General features: G+C 37.0%; 1 protein-coding gene across 2 annotated transcripts in view; it reads right to left on the bottom strand.

The window, feature by feature from the left end:
• Positions 1-7,312: 7,312 nt before the first annotated feature.
• DSC1 (desmocollin 1) overlaps positions 7,313-16,395 on the bottom strand; it is a 38,206-nt gene continuing 29,123 nt past the window's right edge. Inside the window, exons 12-17 of one of the 2 annotated variants that reach the window (XM_027526158.1) lie at positions 16,021-16,236; positions 15,446-15,688; positions 13,718-13,839; positions 10,956-11,198; positions 10,167-10,212; positions 7,318-10,083 (exon numbers count right to left, since the gene is read on the bottom strand). In XM_027526158.1, coding sequence (XP_027381959.1) covers positions 10,177-10,212; positions 10,956-11,198; positions 13,718-13,839; positions 15,446-15,688; positions 16,021-16,236 — 860 coding nt within the window. In that variant the 3' untranslated portion in view covers positions 7,318-10,083; positions 10,167-10,176. Of the gene's footprint in view, positions 10,084-10,166; positions 10,213-10,955; positions 11,199-13,717; positions 13,840-15,445; positions 15,689-16,020; positions 16,237-16,395 lie in introns of both variants that reach the window. The other variant, XM_027526157.1, reaches the window with a different exon arrangement.

Raw genomic sequence — 16,395 nt, 5'->3', positions numbered from 1 at the left:
AGTCTTCCCAACCCAGGGTTTGAACCTGGGTCTCCTGCATTGGCAGGTGGATTCTTTACCATATGGATCACCAGGGAAGCCTGGAATAAACAGTATGGATATGAAATTCAAGAGAGACATCTGCTTTGGAAATGCATACGAAGAGTTAAGAGCAACTCCAAATGGAAGCCATCTATTTAACCCATTGATTTTGATGTGGAGAGAATGGATCTGATGTGAGGAAGATGATGTGTCTTCCTCTTGGCCACAGAAATGTCTCAGGTGAAGATCAAAATTTACATTATAGAAGGTTGTATGTAAAATATTAATATTTAACACAGATTCATAGGAAGCATATTTTCTTTCAGGATTGATAAGCTTAAAATGCTTTTCCCACTGTATTGTGGACCCGAGACGGCCATTTCAGGAACAATGCTCATGGGGTCATCTTTGCTCAGACTTGGATTTAAATCTTTGCTCTACGGAAGCCTTGCAGTCTGATCTTAAGTTGAGTTAACCTCTCCCAGCCTCAGTTTTCTTATTGGTCAAAGGAAGAGTAAACATCTAAACTTGAAAGTATGTTAATAATTTTTTTTAATGAGATAACATTTGTATATGTATCCTATAATGCTTTCACATAGTAGGGGCTCAATAAATGTCTCCAACAAATATTTACTGAGCTCCTTCCATGTTTCAGGCACTGTTCTAGACACAAAGATCTCTGCCCTCATAGAGCTTCCACTCAAACGTGAGGATGGGAGTGAAGACAATAACAACAAACGTAATGAAGAAGCAAATTACACTGTATAGCAAATGGCAACATAATCCATTTTATATTGAAAAATCATGGAGTGCAAGCAGTCATAACCTTTAATGCCTGCAGGGTCCAGGAAAGTAATTAAAATAAACATATTAGGTTGGTTTAAGCAGTCCTTTTTCATTACTCTGCCTTTTTTTTTTTTTTTTTGGCCATTAATGCATTCTCTTTATTTTTTTTAACGATTTATCATTTATTTATTATTATTTTTTTTACTTTACAATATTGTATTGGTTTTGCTGTACATCAACATGAATCCGCCACAGGTGTACACGTGTTCCCCATCCTGAACCCGGCTCCCACCTCCCTCCCCGTACCATCCCTCTGGGTCATCCCAGTGCACCAGCCCCAAGCATCCTGTATCCTGCATCGAACCTGGACTGGCGATTTGTTTCTTATATGATATTATACATGTTTCAATGCTATTCTCCCAAATCATCCCACCCTCTCCCTCTCCCACAGAGTCTTTTGAGAAGATAGAAGCACAGAAAATATGTCTCTTTTCTCTCCTACATCTACCTTCAGAGAACAATAGTACAAATGTCATGATAAATGGCAGTTGACAGCCTTCTTATCTGACACAGAAATGGCAAGCCTCAGAGGGCATGGGCGCTGGCGGGGACCCTCAAGAAGTCACTTGTCACTTCTTAGCAATTGGTGGCCTTTGGGAATATGGACTTAGTGTTGCCACACCTGCCAATTTTTCAAGGGAAGTCACAAATTTGCACGTGGAGTGAAATGTCCTGGTTTTTTAACATAGCAGTTTACTCGTAATATTTTCAACTGCAAAAGCTTCTCTTCTCCTCAACCTCAACTCCTCCCTCCCCTCCCCCAACAAAATTTGCAGGTCACATCTGGCTTAAGGATGTAAACAGGTTTTAATCTCTGAAAAAAAACTGAGGTTTTATTTATGTGACTTTTAAAACTTATGCTTTGCAATATTTTTTTAAAACTTGACAAGTGAAAGAGCATGACCCTTCAGCCTAACTACTCTGTAGGCCCTTAACTATTATATAAGGGATAAATATTTTGCTAAGAATCTTATTTGCCTAAAAAAAAGTGAAAGTATTGGACGCTCAGTCACGTCCCACTTTTTGTGACCCCATGGACTGCAGCCCACCAGACTCCTCCATGGGGTTCTCCAGGCAAGAATACTGGAGTGGGTTACCATGCCCTCCTCCAGGGCATCTTCTTAACCCAGGGATCGACTCCAGGTCTCCTGCATTGCAAGTAGATTCTTCACTGTCTAAGCCACCAGGGAAGCCCCTTATTTGCCTGGAGCAGGATAATACTGGTTAAGAATAAGAAACCATGGGCTTCCCTGGTAGTCCAATGGTTAGGGCGCCATGTTTCCACTGCAGGGGTTGCAGGCTCTGTCCACATGTAGTGCAGCACAACCAGAAAAATTAAAATTAGATTTTTTATAAAAGACTAAGAAACTATATTTTTCCATCGTATTTACCCAAGATTACCTCCTATCATTATTAAACATCTTCCTTAGTTACAGTGCCCTGACTTTGGTCAGCTGAAATACCACATTTCTCACTCTCTCTTGAAGATAGGGATAGACAAGTGGCTAAGTTCTACAAAGTGTATGTAGGCAGTTGTTGGAGGAAGTCTCTGTAAATGCTCCCTAAAAAGAAAGTCTTCCTCCTTCCTTGTGTTTCTACTCCAGACTCAGATGTGATGGCTGGCATTGCATTACCCATTTTGTGATTGTGAAGCAACTTGTACAGAGGATGGTTGAGCAGAAAAAGGGAAGGCTCCTGGAACACAGATGGCATTAAGAAGCCTTCGTACAAGTCCAAGACTCTCTACACTTGTTTTACATCAGTGAAAATCAACTTTTACCTGTTGATTTTCTTAAACCACTTTATAAGTAATTGATTAAGAGATAATTAGGAGGTAGAGTGAACTGGCTGTAATTCTATGCGGGATACTGGGGTGGGGGAAGGAGTCAAGGGTGATGCCCATGGTTCTGGCTTGGACTACTGAAAGACACTATGCCCTGAGCTGGCAGGATCAGATGGTACATGACTTAAATATAAATAAATAAATAAACCACTTTATCTCTGTCATCAAGTAGTCTAATGCAAGTCCTAGCTAATTCACTGAGGTCAATTTAAAAATATCTTTTTGTATAGTCTCTAATATGAAAGAATAGAATTCCATCTAAGTCAATCAGTATATGGAATCACCACTTGCCATACAGCAAAACCATAGTTGTCTTGTCACCTGCTGAAAGCTCCTCAACTTTCTGTGTTTGTTGAACTCACCTTTACTCATTGTGAAGTCTAGTTGAGTTGGAGTAAGAAGCATTTTAGACTGTGATGTAATTTGTTGGATTGATTAATAGGAAAATAAATTGCATTTATTTTTATTTATCTGTATAGTAATTGGGGCTTTCCAGGTGACACTAATGGTGAAGAATCCACTTGCCAACGCAGGAGACATAAGAGATGCAGGTTCGATCCCTGGGTCAAGAAGATCCCCTGGAGGAAGGCATGTCAATCCACTCCAGTATTCTTGCCTGGTGAATCCTGTGGACAGAAGAGCCTGGTGGGCTACAGTTCATGGAGTCACAAAGAGTTGGACATGACTGAAGCGACTTAGCATACACCTATAGTAATTAAGTGAAAAACAATGCCTTGGGATATTAGAATGCAAACAAACATTGAATCCCTCAGACTTAAAGGAGCACATCCATTTGATCACACAATTTACAGGGACAGAGACCGAAGCAGTAGAAATAGTATGCTAAATCTTTAAAAGTGTGTTTTAAAATTAGGGAAGATATTTTCATTAAAGATTTTAACTTAATGCATCAATTAAATATTAAATGTTGTGTATATATACTATAAACATACACACAAGCAAACAAATAAAAACCCTTGTCAAGCACAGGTGTAAGGGAGAACACAATGATGGCTGAAACATCATCCTTGCATTGAAGAACATCTGTTTGGCTGATAAAATCAACAGTAAAATCCTTTTTATAGTTGAAGAGTTGAATTAAATGAGATTCGATGAATTGTTAAAGATCATACACCAGATTAATAGAAGAATCCAGATCCTTTACTGCTAGAAACATGGATTCTGACAAAGTCAGGCTTCAAGAGTTAAAAAAAAAATAAGAGTATGTTCAAATGACTCAGAAAAGGCTCAGTGGTAAAGAATCCACCTGCCCAGCAGAAGATATAGGTTTGATCCCTGGGTCAGGAAGATCCCCTGGAGAAGGAAATGGCAACCCACTCTAGTATTCTTGCCTGAGAAACCTCACTGATAGAGGAATCTGGCAAGCTACAGTTCACGGAGTCACAAAAGAGTCCAACACAATTAAGCAACAAAACAACAACAAATAATTAATACTTTATTTTGTCTCGGGACTTTTCAGAGAACACTGAACTATCTTCGAAATCAACCATTTTTGACATCTTAGCCTAAAGAAAATGAGTTCCCAATGCAGATTAATTTTAGTTTTATTGAATCATGACTTAAGTAAAACAATTATTTCTATCCAACCTCTATTCTCCCTACATCAGATTAGACTAGCTACTTTTAACAGAAAATCTAAAATTGCCTTGCTTAAACGCAGAAAGCTTTATTCACTCAAGTGGACACGTCTAGAGGCATGAAGTCCAGTCTCCACAAAGCCACTAGGGATCCAGGCTCCTTCTGTCTTTGTGCTCTACCACTCTCAACAAGTGGCTCATGGTTTCCCATTTTCAGCATCATAAAATGGCTGCTTGAGCACCAGGTATCACATCTGTGTTCCAGAAATCATGAAATGCAACCAAGGGAAACAAACACAAAAACTAAAGACATCTTCCAGCTGAATCAGCTCCTTTAAAAGACCTACTCAAAAATTTTAGACACAGCAATTCACTTACTTCTCACAGACCAGAATTTAGTTAGAGGGATTGGGACATAATGGTCTCCTATAGCAATCTCAAATGAAATTAAGCTCCATCTGTAAGAGATAGCTAGGTTACGGGATAGTTGGTAGACAATCAGCAGTGTCCCCCAGTCGACTCTCACAAACTATCAAGGGATATATGTTTGTCAGTGTCAAATGTCTCCTTAATATTTAACTTTATTTTCTTTAAGATTTTTTTTGATGTGGACCATTTTTGAAGTCTGTATTGAATTTGTTATGATGTTACTTCTGTTGTTTAGGTTCTGGTGCTTTGGCTGTGAGGCATGTGGATCTTAGCTCCCTGCTCAAGGGTCAAACCCCACACACTGGGGAGCAAAGTCTTAACCACTAGACCCCAGGGAAGTCCCTAATATTTAGCTTTAAATAGGTTTAATATTAAAACATCAATACCAATTTAACATTTAATTTTTAATAAGTATTTGTCATATTTGTTGTTGTTTAGTAGATAGTCATATCCAGCTCTTTGCAGCCCAATGGACTGTATCCCTCCAGGCTGCTTGGTCCATGGGACATCCCAGGCACTAATACTGGAGTGGGTTGCCATTCCCTTCTCCAAAAGATCTTCCCAATACATGTCGCCTGCATTGCCAGATGGATTCCTTACCTCTGAGCCACCAGGGAAGTCCATTTGTTATATATTTAACATTATATAATTAATTTAATATTAATTAATCATGTATAAATATTAAATTGTTAAAATGAAAGTAACTCTGAAAATTTGTTTTCATTTTCTTCTGCTTGATTTTCCAGTTTGAAACTAAAAGAAATAATAATGAAAGAATATGTTTAGTCAGTAAAACACAACTGGTTCTGACAGCTTCCTAGCCACACCTATGATGCTCTAAGTCAGCTACACCCAGAAAAATAAAAGGTTAAAAAGGCACGTGGTGATGAACTGGCTTAGTAAGAAAAGAATATGTCAAGACACCTATTTGCTAAAATGATCTCAGGGTACTGCATGCATTGCTTAAATTATCCAGGTTATTCAAGTTGATTTTTAAACATAATTTGGTAAATTTGTTGCCTAGACATGATCAGAAATAATGTCAAAATCTACCATTGTATATTCTCCAACATATGGCACCATAAGGTACAAAATTCACAGAGAGTCAATTATCCAAGTACAGAATAACACAGAGTTGGGTGAAGGGTTCTGCTGTGTGGGGGGACAGAAGACAGCTGGTCTTGAATTGGAGTCACGAGGTGAGCCTGGACAAATTTCCCTACCCTTTGGCAGCCATAGACCTGCTGTCTGAGACTCTCTGGGCACTCACTTTAATTGGCTAATCATGTTGTTCTTCTATTAGTTTTTTCAGGTTCCAATCAAGGGGTCATCTACACAGTGCATGTCAAAATTTCACGTACAGAGGATTCAATAGGTCTGGGGTGGGGCCTGAATCCACTTTCTTCAGGTGCTGTGAACAGCACTGAGTAGCAAAGACCCAGTACAGAGGTGAATTTGTACACTGCAAACACCTGGAGGGCCTCCCCTGAGAGTTTTTATTTAGTGAATCTGAGGAAGAACCCAAGAATTAGCATTTCTGGCACATTTCCAGGTGATGCTGATGCTGCCAGTTCAGGAAGCACACTTCAAGAAGTGTGCTAAACCTACCTTAAGTAGGTTTAGAATTTCATTATGGATCTCCAAGAGGTGAGAAATATGGTGAGTATAGAACAATAATCTGTCCCTCTTGTGGAATGCCTAATATGGACAAAAGGTCTTTGTGAAGTTGGATTTTAAATTTTGTGTAAATGAATTATATAAATGTCATTCACTCTTAATTTCTAAGTTTTCTATATATTTTAAGAAAGACAAAATCAAAACAAGAAAATTCTTTCATTTCCACATTGGATCAGAGGGTTCCTTTTAGTTTTTCCTGAACTATACCTGGCAGAAAATAATTCTATTTGAATTTTTGGTATGAATTCTAGGTAAAAACTCAGGTTTCTCAAAGGAAGCATTGAAGTTTCTTTTTAATAATAATTCCATGTTTTAGCATTTAACGGTCCCTAAATATGAACAAATAAAAACACTCCATGATTATAGGTATTCACTGTTGTACTCTGACAATTAAACTTTAAACATTTCGAAATCTCATGTATTCTCAGGCCAAATACAGAAGACAGTCACACTTATTTTTTAATTGTTTTTCCTCTAACATTAGTAAATAATCATCTTCTTTACAGATTGACTTTATAGAGTACATTTTATTCCTATTGTTCAAAACACTTACTTTAAGAAGTAAAGATTTTAAAATAATTTGATCTACCTGAATGAAATGCATATTATAAATATACTTGGCAGATAACATTTCTTAAACAATTATTCTACTTATATATTATAAAGTGGTTATCATTTCATTTGTAGTAGCAAGGATTTGAGATCAACTGTGGTTTTTACTTCTCATGCAACACTATCCTTTCAAAGAATTTTTTTAAAACTATGCTTGCTCAAATTTACTAGGCCCTATGAAGTATGCAAAGGTCTATCCATTCTTAGTAATGCTTTCTGCTGCTATAAATAGTCCTCTTTTCTTTTATCTAACCTTGTAGTAAGACAAATGAAATGTCTGGCCAAATGAAAAATGTTCCTTCAGATTTATTAGAAAAGCAGATAAAAGAGACCAAAAATACGCAGCAATATACAGTTTGTTTCATTAATCTAATTGAGGAATTTCAAGTAGTACAGGACTTGTATAACTAACACACAACAAAAAAGTTAGCTTTTCCTCTCTATGATAATGAAAGTCCTCAACTCTAGAACAACTATTGTGAATATTTTCCAAATAACAGCGTATTCCATTCTCTAAAAGTAAACACATGCATAGATATCAAGTTTTACAAAGTATTTTTAAAAAACCTAGGAGGAATTAAAAGCTCAATAAAGTTAAGGAAGTATTTAACAAAAGTTCATTTATAACAATTATGCCAATTTTCTTCTATTTTGGAGTTTCCATCAAGTTTTTCACATAAAATAGTTTGAGATCTTGATAAGATAAGAAAGTTTTAATTGTATGTTTTCCATAACTATAGATTTCATTATTGAAAACAATTCAGAATGATTAACTTACCAACAATTAAGTGAAAATTAACATTCATGAAATAACTCATAATATACAATATTTTATTAACTAAATTCATAACAGTCTAGCAGAGTTCCATAAATTTCATTAATCATACAATTAACATTTGATTTTGAGTGTAACTAGAGAATAACTTTGAAATTCCTAAATAAATCAAAAGACATCATAGTTCTTCTATGAGATACAATTTAATGATATTTTGAAACATCTTAAAATAGTCAAATTCCTTAATACAAATTCATTTCCTACACTTTCTAATAATTCTGGTCATAGTTTTAAAGTATCTTCTCTTGTTGATTTGAGAAATCAGCCTTTGGCCTTTATTTGTACCTTATGTTCAGATACAAATTTTCTTTTTCACATTTAAATTTAAGAAATACGAAGACATAAACATGTAGGCTAATGTTCAACTAATTATTTTTAATTGCTCAGCAAACATTCTGCACCTATGTTCAAAAATATAACTTAGAACATTATTATGATATATTTCCAAAATTTTAATATTATAAAATTTCAAAACTAGCATCATTGTCAGAATAACATGTACATCAGATAACAGATATTCAGAAGCTGCATTACTCTCCAAAATTATTTTACTGACAATGCCCATAAAAATAATACATAGAGGGCACCTTTTAAAATAAAAACTGTATTTACTAAAGCTACTTATTTATTCTGCTCTACTATTCAATTTCATTTCAAGAAAAATCTTTATTTAGATCCTGTGACTAAGAAGGAAAATAATTCACAAAATTTAAGAAAATTAGTCACTCATTTTTTTTTTAGGTTAAGTAGCTAAAAGATGAAAAAAAGTTTTTTTGTCTGAATGAAAATGTCCTTGTGATATATACTGCAAATGTTTTATGAATCTATAGCATTTGGCACAAAAAATATTAAAATATTATTTAAATATATGGGTTTTTTCTAAAGTAATAAAATAGAATATCTTATTAAAATGCTATGTATTCAAAATAGCTCATTAACTCATGTTTTCATTCTTTTATCCAGCATCACTCAACAAATGTTTGGTAAGAATTGAGTTAATAACACATTTCAGTTTTTTAACATATATATGCCAGACACTTTTTCTTATTTAACATTTTCTGAAAGTGATTACCAATGTAGCCTGAGTATCCATTCCAGTATGGATAGTCATTCAGTGTTTAGCACATTCAAAGGGCGATCAGGGTTGTAAGCCTAATGCCTACTGGTCTAGTTACTCAAATGCTTGAGGATGGTGGGATGGTGTCAAACTAGAGAGAACATGTCCTTGCCAAGGTATTTACATTTTTAAAAAGTAATAATACATCATGATGGGCCAACAAAACAGATTTGCATGTTTCAGTCAACCCATGGGCATTAAGGCTGCAATTCTTTCATGGAAATGCTTTTTTTTAAAAAATCTCAATGACTCAAATTTCTGTGAGCCTCTTCTGGTCCACATCTTTCCAACAATTCTAGAACCTGTAGGAACCTGATAACACATCCACATCAACAGAGATCCCAGGATCAAGCTGGGAGCACCTCCACAGGGTGAAAACACAATGAAAGATGAGCTCTTATTCACCAAATCAAAGATTGCATCAGAGAATGCATAAGAAATTCTTCAGCACAAAGCCATTCAGGTAAAGGAAGCAATTCTGTAGCACCAAAGACAATACTTCTAAAAGCATAATTGTCCCCAAGATTCTGAAGAAAATATTTCATTTTCATTTAAAATAACAATGTGTTTTTCTTTAATCTCCACAATCCCTAACTCCCTCACATACTCTTCCAGAGCATACCAAGTAACGTAAGTTTTCAAACAGAAGGTGTGAGAAAGCACACGGTGCCGTCCTGGAAAGGGCAAGAAAAGGTACGTGCATAGAAAAGGAAATTAACAAAGGAAGCACTGATGTCTAGAGAAGACTAAAGTTATCTCAGACAAGGAGAATTTAAGGGAGCCTTATCTATACACAACTGGAAGTTTACCTCCATAAACAAATACTTTAGCAGATGCTGCTATTGTTTTACATTCAATAAACTCCTACATATGCGCTGGTAATTGTTACGCTATTAAAAGGCACATTTTATTTCTTTACACATGTTTTCGCTAGCGTCCTAAATTTGGGTTCCAGATGATCTAGGAAGTCAAGCCCCTCTTCTTCCTGCCGATCGCTGCAGCAGCCCACTGAGCCGGCCACAGACCCTTTGCCTTCATAGCTATAGGAGCGAACGTAGTCTTCGCAGAGCTTGTGTTCCTCGTCTTGTCCGCACAGATACACCTTCTGTGTCGAGAAAGAGCACATTTTATTATTTTTTTTAAAAAACACCTAAATGTATTAGCTTAAAAATAATGGCTTTGATTTACCTTTTACTGTTTAATTTTTAACCAGAGTGTGTCCTCTAATGGATTCCTACATATAAAAAATGCACATGATTGGTCTGTATTATATTCATTCTTAAAATATAGCAGATATATAAATGCTCCTACTGAACACATTGATAAAAACTAAAGCTCAACATGCATCACACAACTAGCTTACAATTTCCCATTTAAACATGAAACTTGTATCATTGAAATGTGTCTACAACTTTTTTACATATTTAGGGGAAACAAATATAAGCTATGACCCTTATGTTTATACATTATTACATACTTATAGTAATATATTTAACTGGCTAATATTAATGTACATTGCCTGATCTGAACATAAAATGGGGAACTAAAACCCAAAATAAAAGCTTAATGATCTGTCTGGTTGATGGCGATCATTAAGATTTCATAATCTTAAGAATATTTATAATTTGTGATCCACGTAGTACCCTGTAACATTTCACTCTAGGTGATTTTCCTGGCAATTTTTAGGAAAGAAGCTATGCTGCTGCTGCTGCTGAGTCTTTTTATACTTACAAAAGTAGAGAAATGCCTACATATGCCACTCCTAGGTCAAGTTTTGGAAACCTTATTTTAAAAATTGAACTTTACGCGGTCATTTTCCTCTTTGGGTTTGGATCTAATATTCATATATCTATGATAATTCAACATGAAAAAGGTGATGAGCTCCAGATGTATAAGGACTGAAACTTTGGGGAAATCCTGATTTATAAACAGAGTTTAACTTTCATGTAAAATGAACATGAAGACAGCGGCACTTACTTCGCCAAGCCGAGGTTGGGTGAAGTTGTGCCAGTCACTGTACGTGTATCTGCCAGTGTCCGTCACTCCCTTAACAGATTCCAGCGTCTGATGTCCACCTCCTTTGTTGGCATCCAAAGTGTAGCCGCCTTTGACCATCTCAAAACTTTGCTGTGTTTTGACTCCCTGGCCACCAAGTGTGCCAACAGATATGCTTGTGTCACAAACGTTGGATGTCTGTGTGGGGAGTCTAATATTTGCATCCTAAAATAAATAAATCAAATTGTAACTAACAGTCTTCTTTCATTTATTTCCCACCATGGGCAAATCTCATAGGGGTAAATCTGAGGGCTTCCCTGATAGCTCAGTTGGTTAAGAATCTGCCTACAATACAGGAGACCTCAGTTTGATTCCTGGGTCAGGAAGATCCCCTGAAGAAGGGATAGGCTACCCACTTCAGTATTCTTGGGCTTCCCTTGTGGCTCAGCTGGTAAAGAATCCACCTGCAATGTGGGAGACCTGGGTTCCATCCCTGGGTTGGGAAGATCCCCTGGAGAAGGGAAAGGCAACCCACTCCAGTATTCTGGCCTGGAGAATCCCATGGACTGCATAGTTCATGGGGTTGCAAAAAGTCGGACATGATTGAGCAACTTTCACTTTCACATGGGCAAATCACTTACCTGCTGTACCTCTCTAATTCCCCATATGTAAAATCAAGATAATAATAATACTCATATCATAGGTGTTATAGGTTAAATCACATCCTCCACCCCAATTCAATTGTTAAAGTCCTAACCCTCAAGTGTCTCAGAATATGATCTTATTTGAAGATAGAGTCATTTTTAGATGCAATTAGTTAAATTAAGACAAGGTCCTAATCAAGTAAGATGGGTCTCTAATCCAAAAGGGGAAAGTTGGACACAGACACACATACACAAAGCCATATGAAGACTCAGTCAATGATGTCATAAGCCAAAGAATTACCAAAAGCTGGGAGGGAGAATTGTAATAGAATCCTAGTACCTTCAGAGGGAGTAGGATTCTGTCAACACCTAATCTCTAATGTCTAGCCTTCTGAACTGTGAGACAATAAATTTCAATTCAGTTACATTCAGTTTGTCATGCTTTGTTATTGTGTTGCCATGCCCTCCTCCAAGGGATCTTCCCAACCCAGGGATCAAACCCAGGTCTCCCACATTGCAGGTGGATTCTTTACCAGCAGAGCTACCAGGGAAGCCCCTGTTTGGCATAGTAAGTGCTCAAAAATATTCAGTTCATTTCAGTCACTCAGTCATGTCCGATTCAGTGTTACCACATGGACTGCAGCACCCCAGGCTTTCCTGTCCATCACCAACTCCTGGAGCTTGCTCAAACTCATGTCCACCAAGTTGGTGATGCCATTCAACCATCTTATACTCTGTCATCCCCTTCTCCTCCTGCCTTCCATCTTTCCCAGCATCAGGGTCTTTTCCAATGAGTCAGCTCTTCACATCAGGTGGCCAAAATATTGGAGCTTCAGGTTCAGCATCAGTCCTTCCAATGAATACTCGGGTTGATTTCCTTTAGGATTGACTGCTTTGATCTCCTTTCAGTCCAAGGGACTCTCAAGAGTCTTCTTCAACACCACAGTTCAAAGGCATCAATTCTTTAGCGCTCAGTCTTCTTTATAGTCCAACTCTCACATCCATACATGGCTAGAAAAACCATAGCTTTGACTATACAGACTTTGGTCAGTAAAGTAATGTCTCTGCTTTTTAATATGCTGTCTAGTTTTGTCATAGCTTTATTTCCAAGGAGCAAGCATCTTTTAATTTCATGGCTGCAATCACCATCTGCAGTGATTTTGGAGCCCAAGAAAATAAAGTCTATCACTGTTTCCATTGTTTTTCCATCTATTTGCCATGGAGTGATGGGACCAGATGCCATGATCTTAGTTTTTTGAATGTTGAGTTTTAAGCCAGCTTTTCACTCTCTCTTTCATTTTTATCAAGAGACTCTTTAGTTCCTCTTCGCTTTCCGCTGTAAGGGTAATGTCATCTGCGTATCTGAGGTTATCGATATTTTTCCTGGCAATCTTGATTTCAGCTTGTGTTCATCCAGCCCAGCGTTTCTCATGATGTACTCTGTATATAAGTTAAATAAGCAGGATGGCAATATACAGCCTTTTTGTTCTCCTTTCCCAATTTGGAACCAGTCTGTTATCCCATGTCCGGTTCTAGCTGTTGCTTCTTGACCTGCATACAGATTTCTCAGGAGCATTAGCTGTTATCATTATTTGGGCTTCCCAGGTAGCACTAGTGCTAAAGGACCCATTTCCGAGGCAGGCAGGTTTAAGAGACTCAGGTTTGATCCCTGGATCAAGAAAATCCCCTGGAGGAGGACAGGCAACCCACTTTAGTATTTTCGCCTAGAGAATCTCACGGACAGAGGAGCCTGGCAGGCTGCAGTCCAAAGGGCCGCACAAAGTTGGATATGTGAAGCGACTTAGGTTGCATGCAGGTTATCATTATTACTATTTTATGTAATAATCAACTGTTATCATTGAACTTGGGCTTCCCTGATGGCTCAGATGGTAAAGAATCTGCCTGTAATGCAGGAGACCTGGGTTTGATGGAGAAGAGAATGGCAACCCACTCCAGTATTCTTTCCTGGAGAATCCCACGGACAGAGGATCCTGTGGGGCTATAGTCCATGGGGTTGCAAACAGTTGGACTTGACTGAGTGACTAAGCACAGCACAGCCTCATTAAACTACCATACCAAAAAAGGTGAAATCTGATTTACCATCACTTCTTCTCCAGGTCCTTCAGTATTTGATACAATTAAATTTTGCTGGGCTACATCTTCTGGAAAACACTTCTTTACTGTTTTCTTAACAGTAACACAGAAACATGTGAACAAAATACCTAAAAAATAAAAAATATATAAGTAAAATCACATTTTTTCATTCTGGTACTGTAGATCATGTGATTTATAGTAAATGATTATAATCATTTGAATTATATAGTATATCATTTGAATCAGATTTTTTTTTAAGTTTCTTCACAGAACTTTAAAAAAAAAAAACTTAAAAAAATCTCCATAAATTGAGATTTCTTTGGGTCATAAAATTTAAAAGAGATTATTAACAAATATATATAGACTACCTCTGAGGTTATGTTATTAGGCTAAATAAGAAACAAATCAATAGAAAGAAAGAGGAAGTGAACATAGATTGTGAACAGCTCTCTTCCCAGGTTCAGAATTCAACATTTTCCTTCTTATCTCCACACTGAAATAGTAACTTCATTTGATTGGACTTTAAGCTAGTATTATTGGCATTAAAGTCCATACGGAACAACTCAAAGATCTTAGAATCACAAAACAAAGAACATTAGACATAAATCAAACAGGAAAAGCCATTACATAAAACCAGTGCTTGGTTTTGAAAGCGTCCATCAAGTGCTAAGAGGAATATCCAGTTGAACCTGAAACACAAATCACTGAACACAGACACAGCAAAGGCTATGGGAAAAGTCCATAAATGCAAATAGACTGCGTGTAGTCAAACAGATTTTTTAAAAAGAAGGAAGGAGGGAAGGGAAAAGAAGCAAAGGAGGGAAAAAGGGGAGAGGAAGGGAGGGGAGAAGCCTGAGCAAAGATTTCCATCACTTTTGCCTCTCCAAAAACCAGTTTGCAGAATGCAAAATCTTCCACTGTGTTTCCTCAGCGACTCATCAAATGGCCATTTCCCTCACACTGCTGCTGCTGCTGCTGCTGCGTCACTTCAGTCGTGTTCGACTCTGTGGGACCCCATAGACCGCAGCCCACTGGGCTCCCCTGTCCCTGGGATTCTCCAAGCAAGAACACTGGAGTGGGTTGCCATTTCCTTCTCCAATGCATGAAAGTGAAAAATGAAAGTGAAGTCGTTCAGTCGTGTCCGACTCTTCGCGACCCCATGGACTGCAGCCCACCAGGCTCCTCCATCCATGGGATTTTCCAGGCAAGAGTACCGGAGTGGGGTGCCATTGCCTTCTCCATTCTCTCACACTCTGGAGTCTAATTAAGATGTATGCTAAATGATGTCATTAATATTCATTAATATCATTGAGCACAAACATCTAAGTAAATTTTTAAACTACTCTTTTCACTAACTCTTTTTGTGCATCCACTCCATGAATGTGGCTGGTTGGAAGATAATCATACCTTGTATGGGAGGGAAACTTAACATTAATTTTACCCAACCACTTCATTGAACCATTAAAAAAAAAAGAGCTTAGAGAAGAGGAAATGATTTATCCAGTGTCTCACAGCTAATTATTGGAAGAACTGTGGCCATAGTTCTGAAAACTCCTTTTCTTCTGTGACTCACAACTCCAAGCCATTGAGTTTGCACAAGATTTTTAAAAGGACACACTTCTCAAAGGCTATCAATGTCACTAATGTAAAGAATTGTCATATATTTTTTAAAATATTAGATAACATTTCTAATATTAAAATATCAGATAACACATTTTATCTAATTATACTTACATAATAACAATACAGAACCCAACACCATGGCAAGAATTGCCCATTTTCCAAGGAATACATTTGCGAGTGCTGCCTCTCTCGAAAGTTTACTAGGCATTCTACATTCGGATGGAATTGTACAATCACATACTCTCACTGGTAATATGTGTGTTGCAGAAGCGCCATGTCTGTCTTTTATTTGGATAGGAACAGTATAATAGTCATAATCAAGATCTTGCCGCCCCCGAAGAATGGCAGTTTTACCTATGCAAAAAAAAAAAAAAGAGAGAGAGATTTTGATTTCTTGAAAAGACAGGAAAAGTAATTGATATTGCTTTGTGCTCATCTTTACTATATTTACTATGTTATTCAAATATTTTATTAAAATGGATTTGTCTGTTTTCTTAAAGATATTCAGGATAAGAATCTAATCATATTACTCATTGTCTTAAGAAACAATGTATTATCCCTTATCTGGGATCAATAAAATAATTTACTAAAATTAAGATTTATTTAGTATAAGTAACTAAGGTAGAAGTCTAGGCCACGAAACATTCTAAGTCCTATTGATTAGAAGGTTTAGCATAATTACACACCATCCCTTGTCTCTACTGTCCAAAGTTTGCTGGCAGAATTATCAAGAATGAATTGAAAAGGTGGCCCATTGTCAGGTCCGTCTTGATCTGTAGGTTCGAGGACAACATAATCCTTATCATGCCGGCAAATTGTCAGTTCTTCTTGTTTTATCTGCGGTGGGTGGTCATTTTTATCTTCCAAAAAAACTACTAACGTTCCAGTGCAAGATCTGCCATCTAAGAAAAATAAAAAATAGGATTTTTCTCCACTTGAACACTTATTTTCAAAAATCTCTATGATGTACAGTGGACATCTGCTTTCTACTAGATGTCTGAACTTGAATTTCACACACTTTCCAAACCACAAATACCGCTGCTACCAGTACAAAATAGTGA

Source organism: Bos indicus x Bos taurus, chromosome 24 (genome assembly GCF_003369695.1).
Source record: "Bos indicus x Bos taurus breed Angus x Brahman F1 hybrid chromosome 24, Bos_hybrid_MaternalHap_v2.0, whole genome shotgun sequence".
In the NCBI taxonomy this organism is placed as follows: domain Eukaryota; kingdom Metazoa; phylum Chordata; class Mammalia; order Artiodactyla; family Bovidae; genus Bos; species Bos indicus x Bos taurus.
Note: the sequence above shows the minus strand (reverse complement) of the source record. Positions and strands in the feature narration are given on the sequence as shown.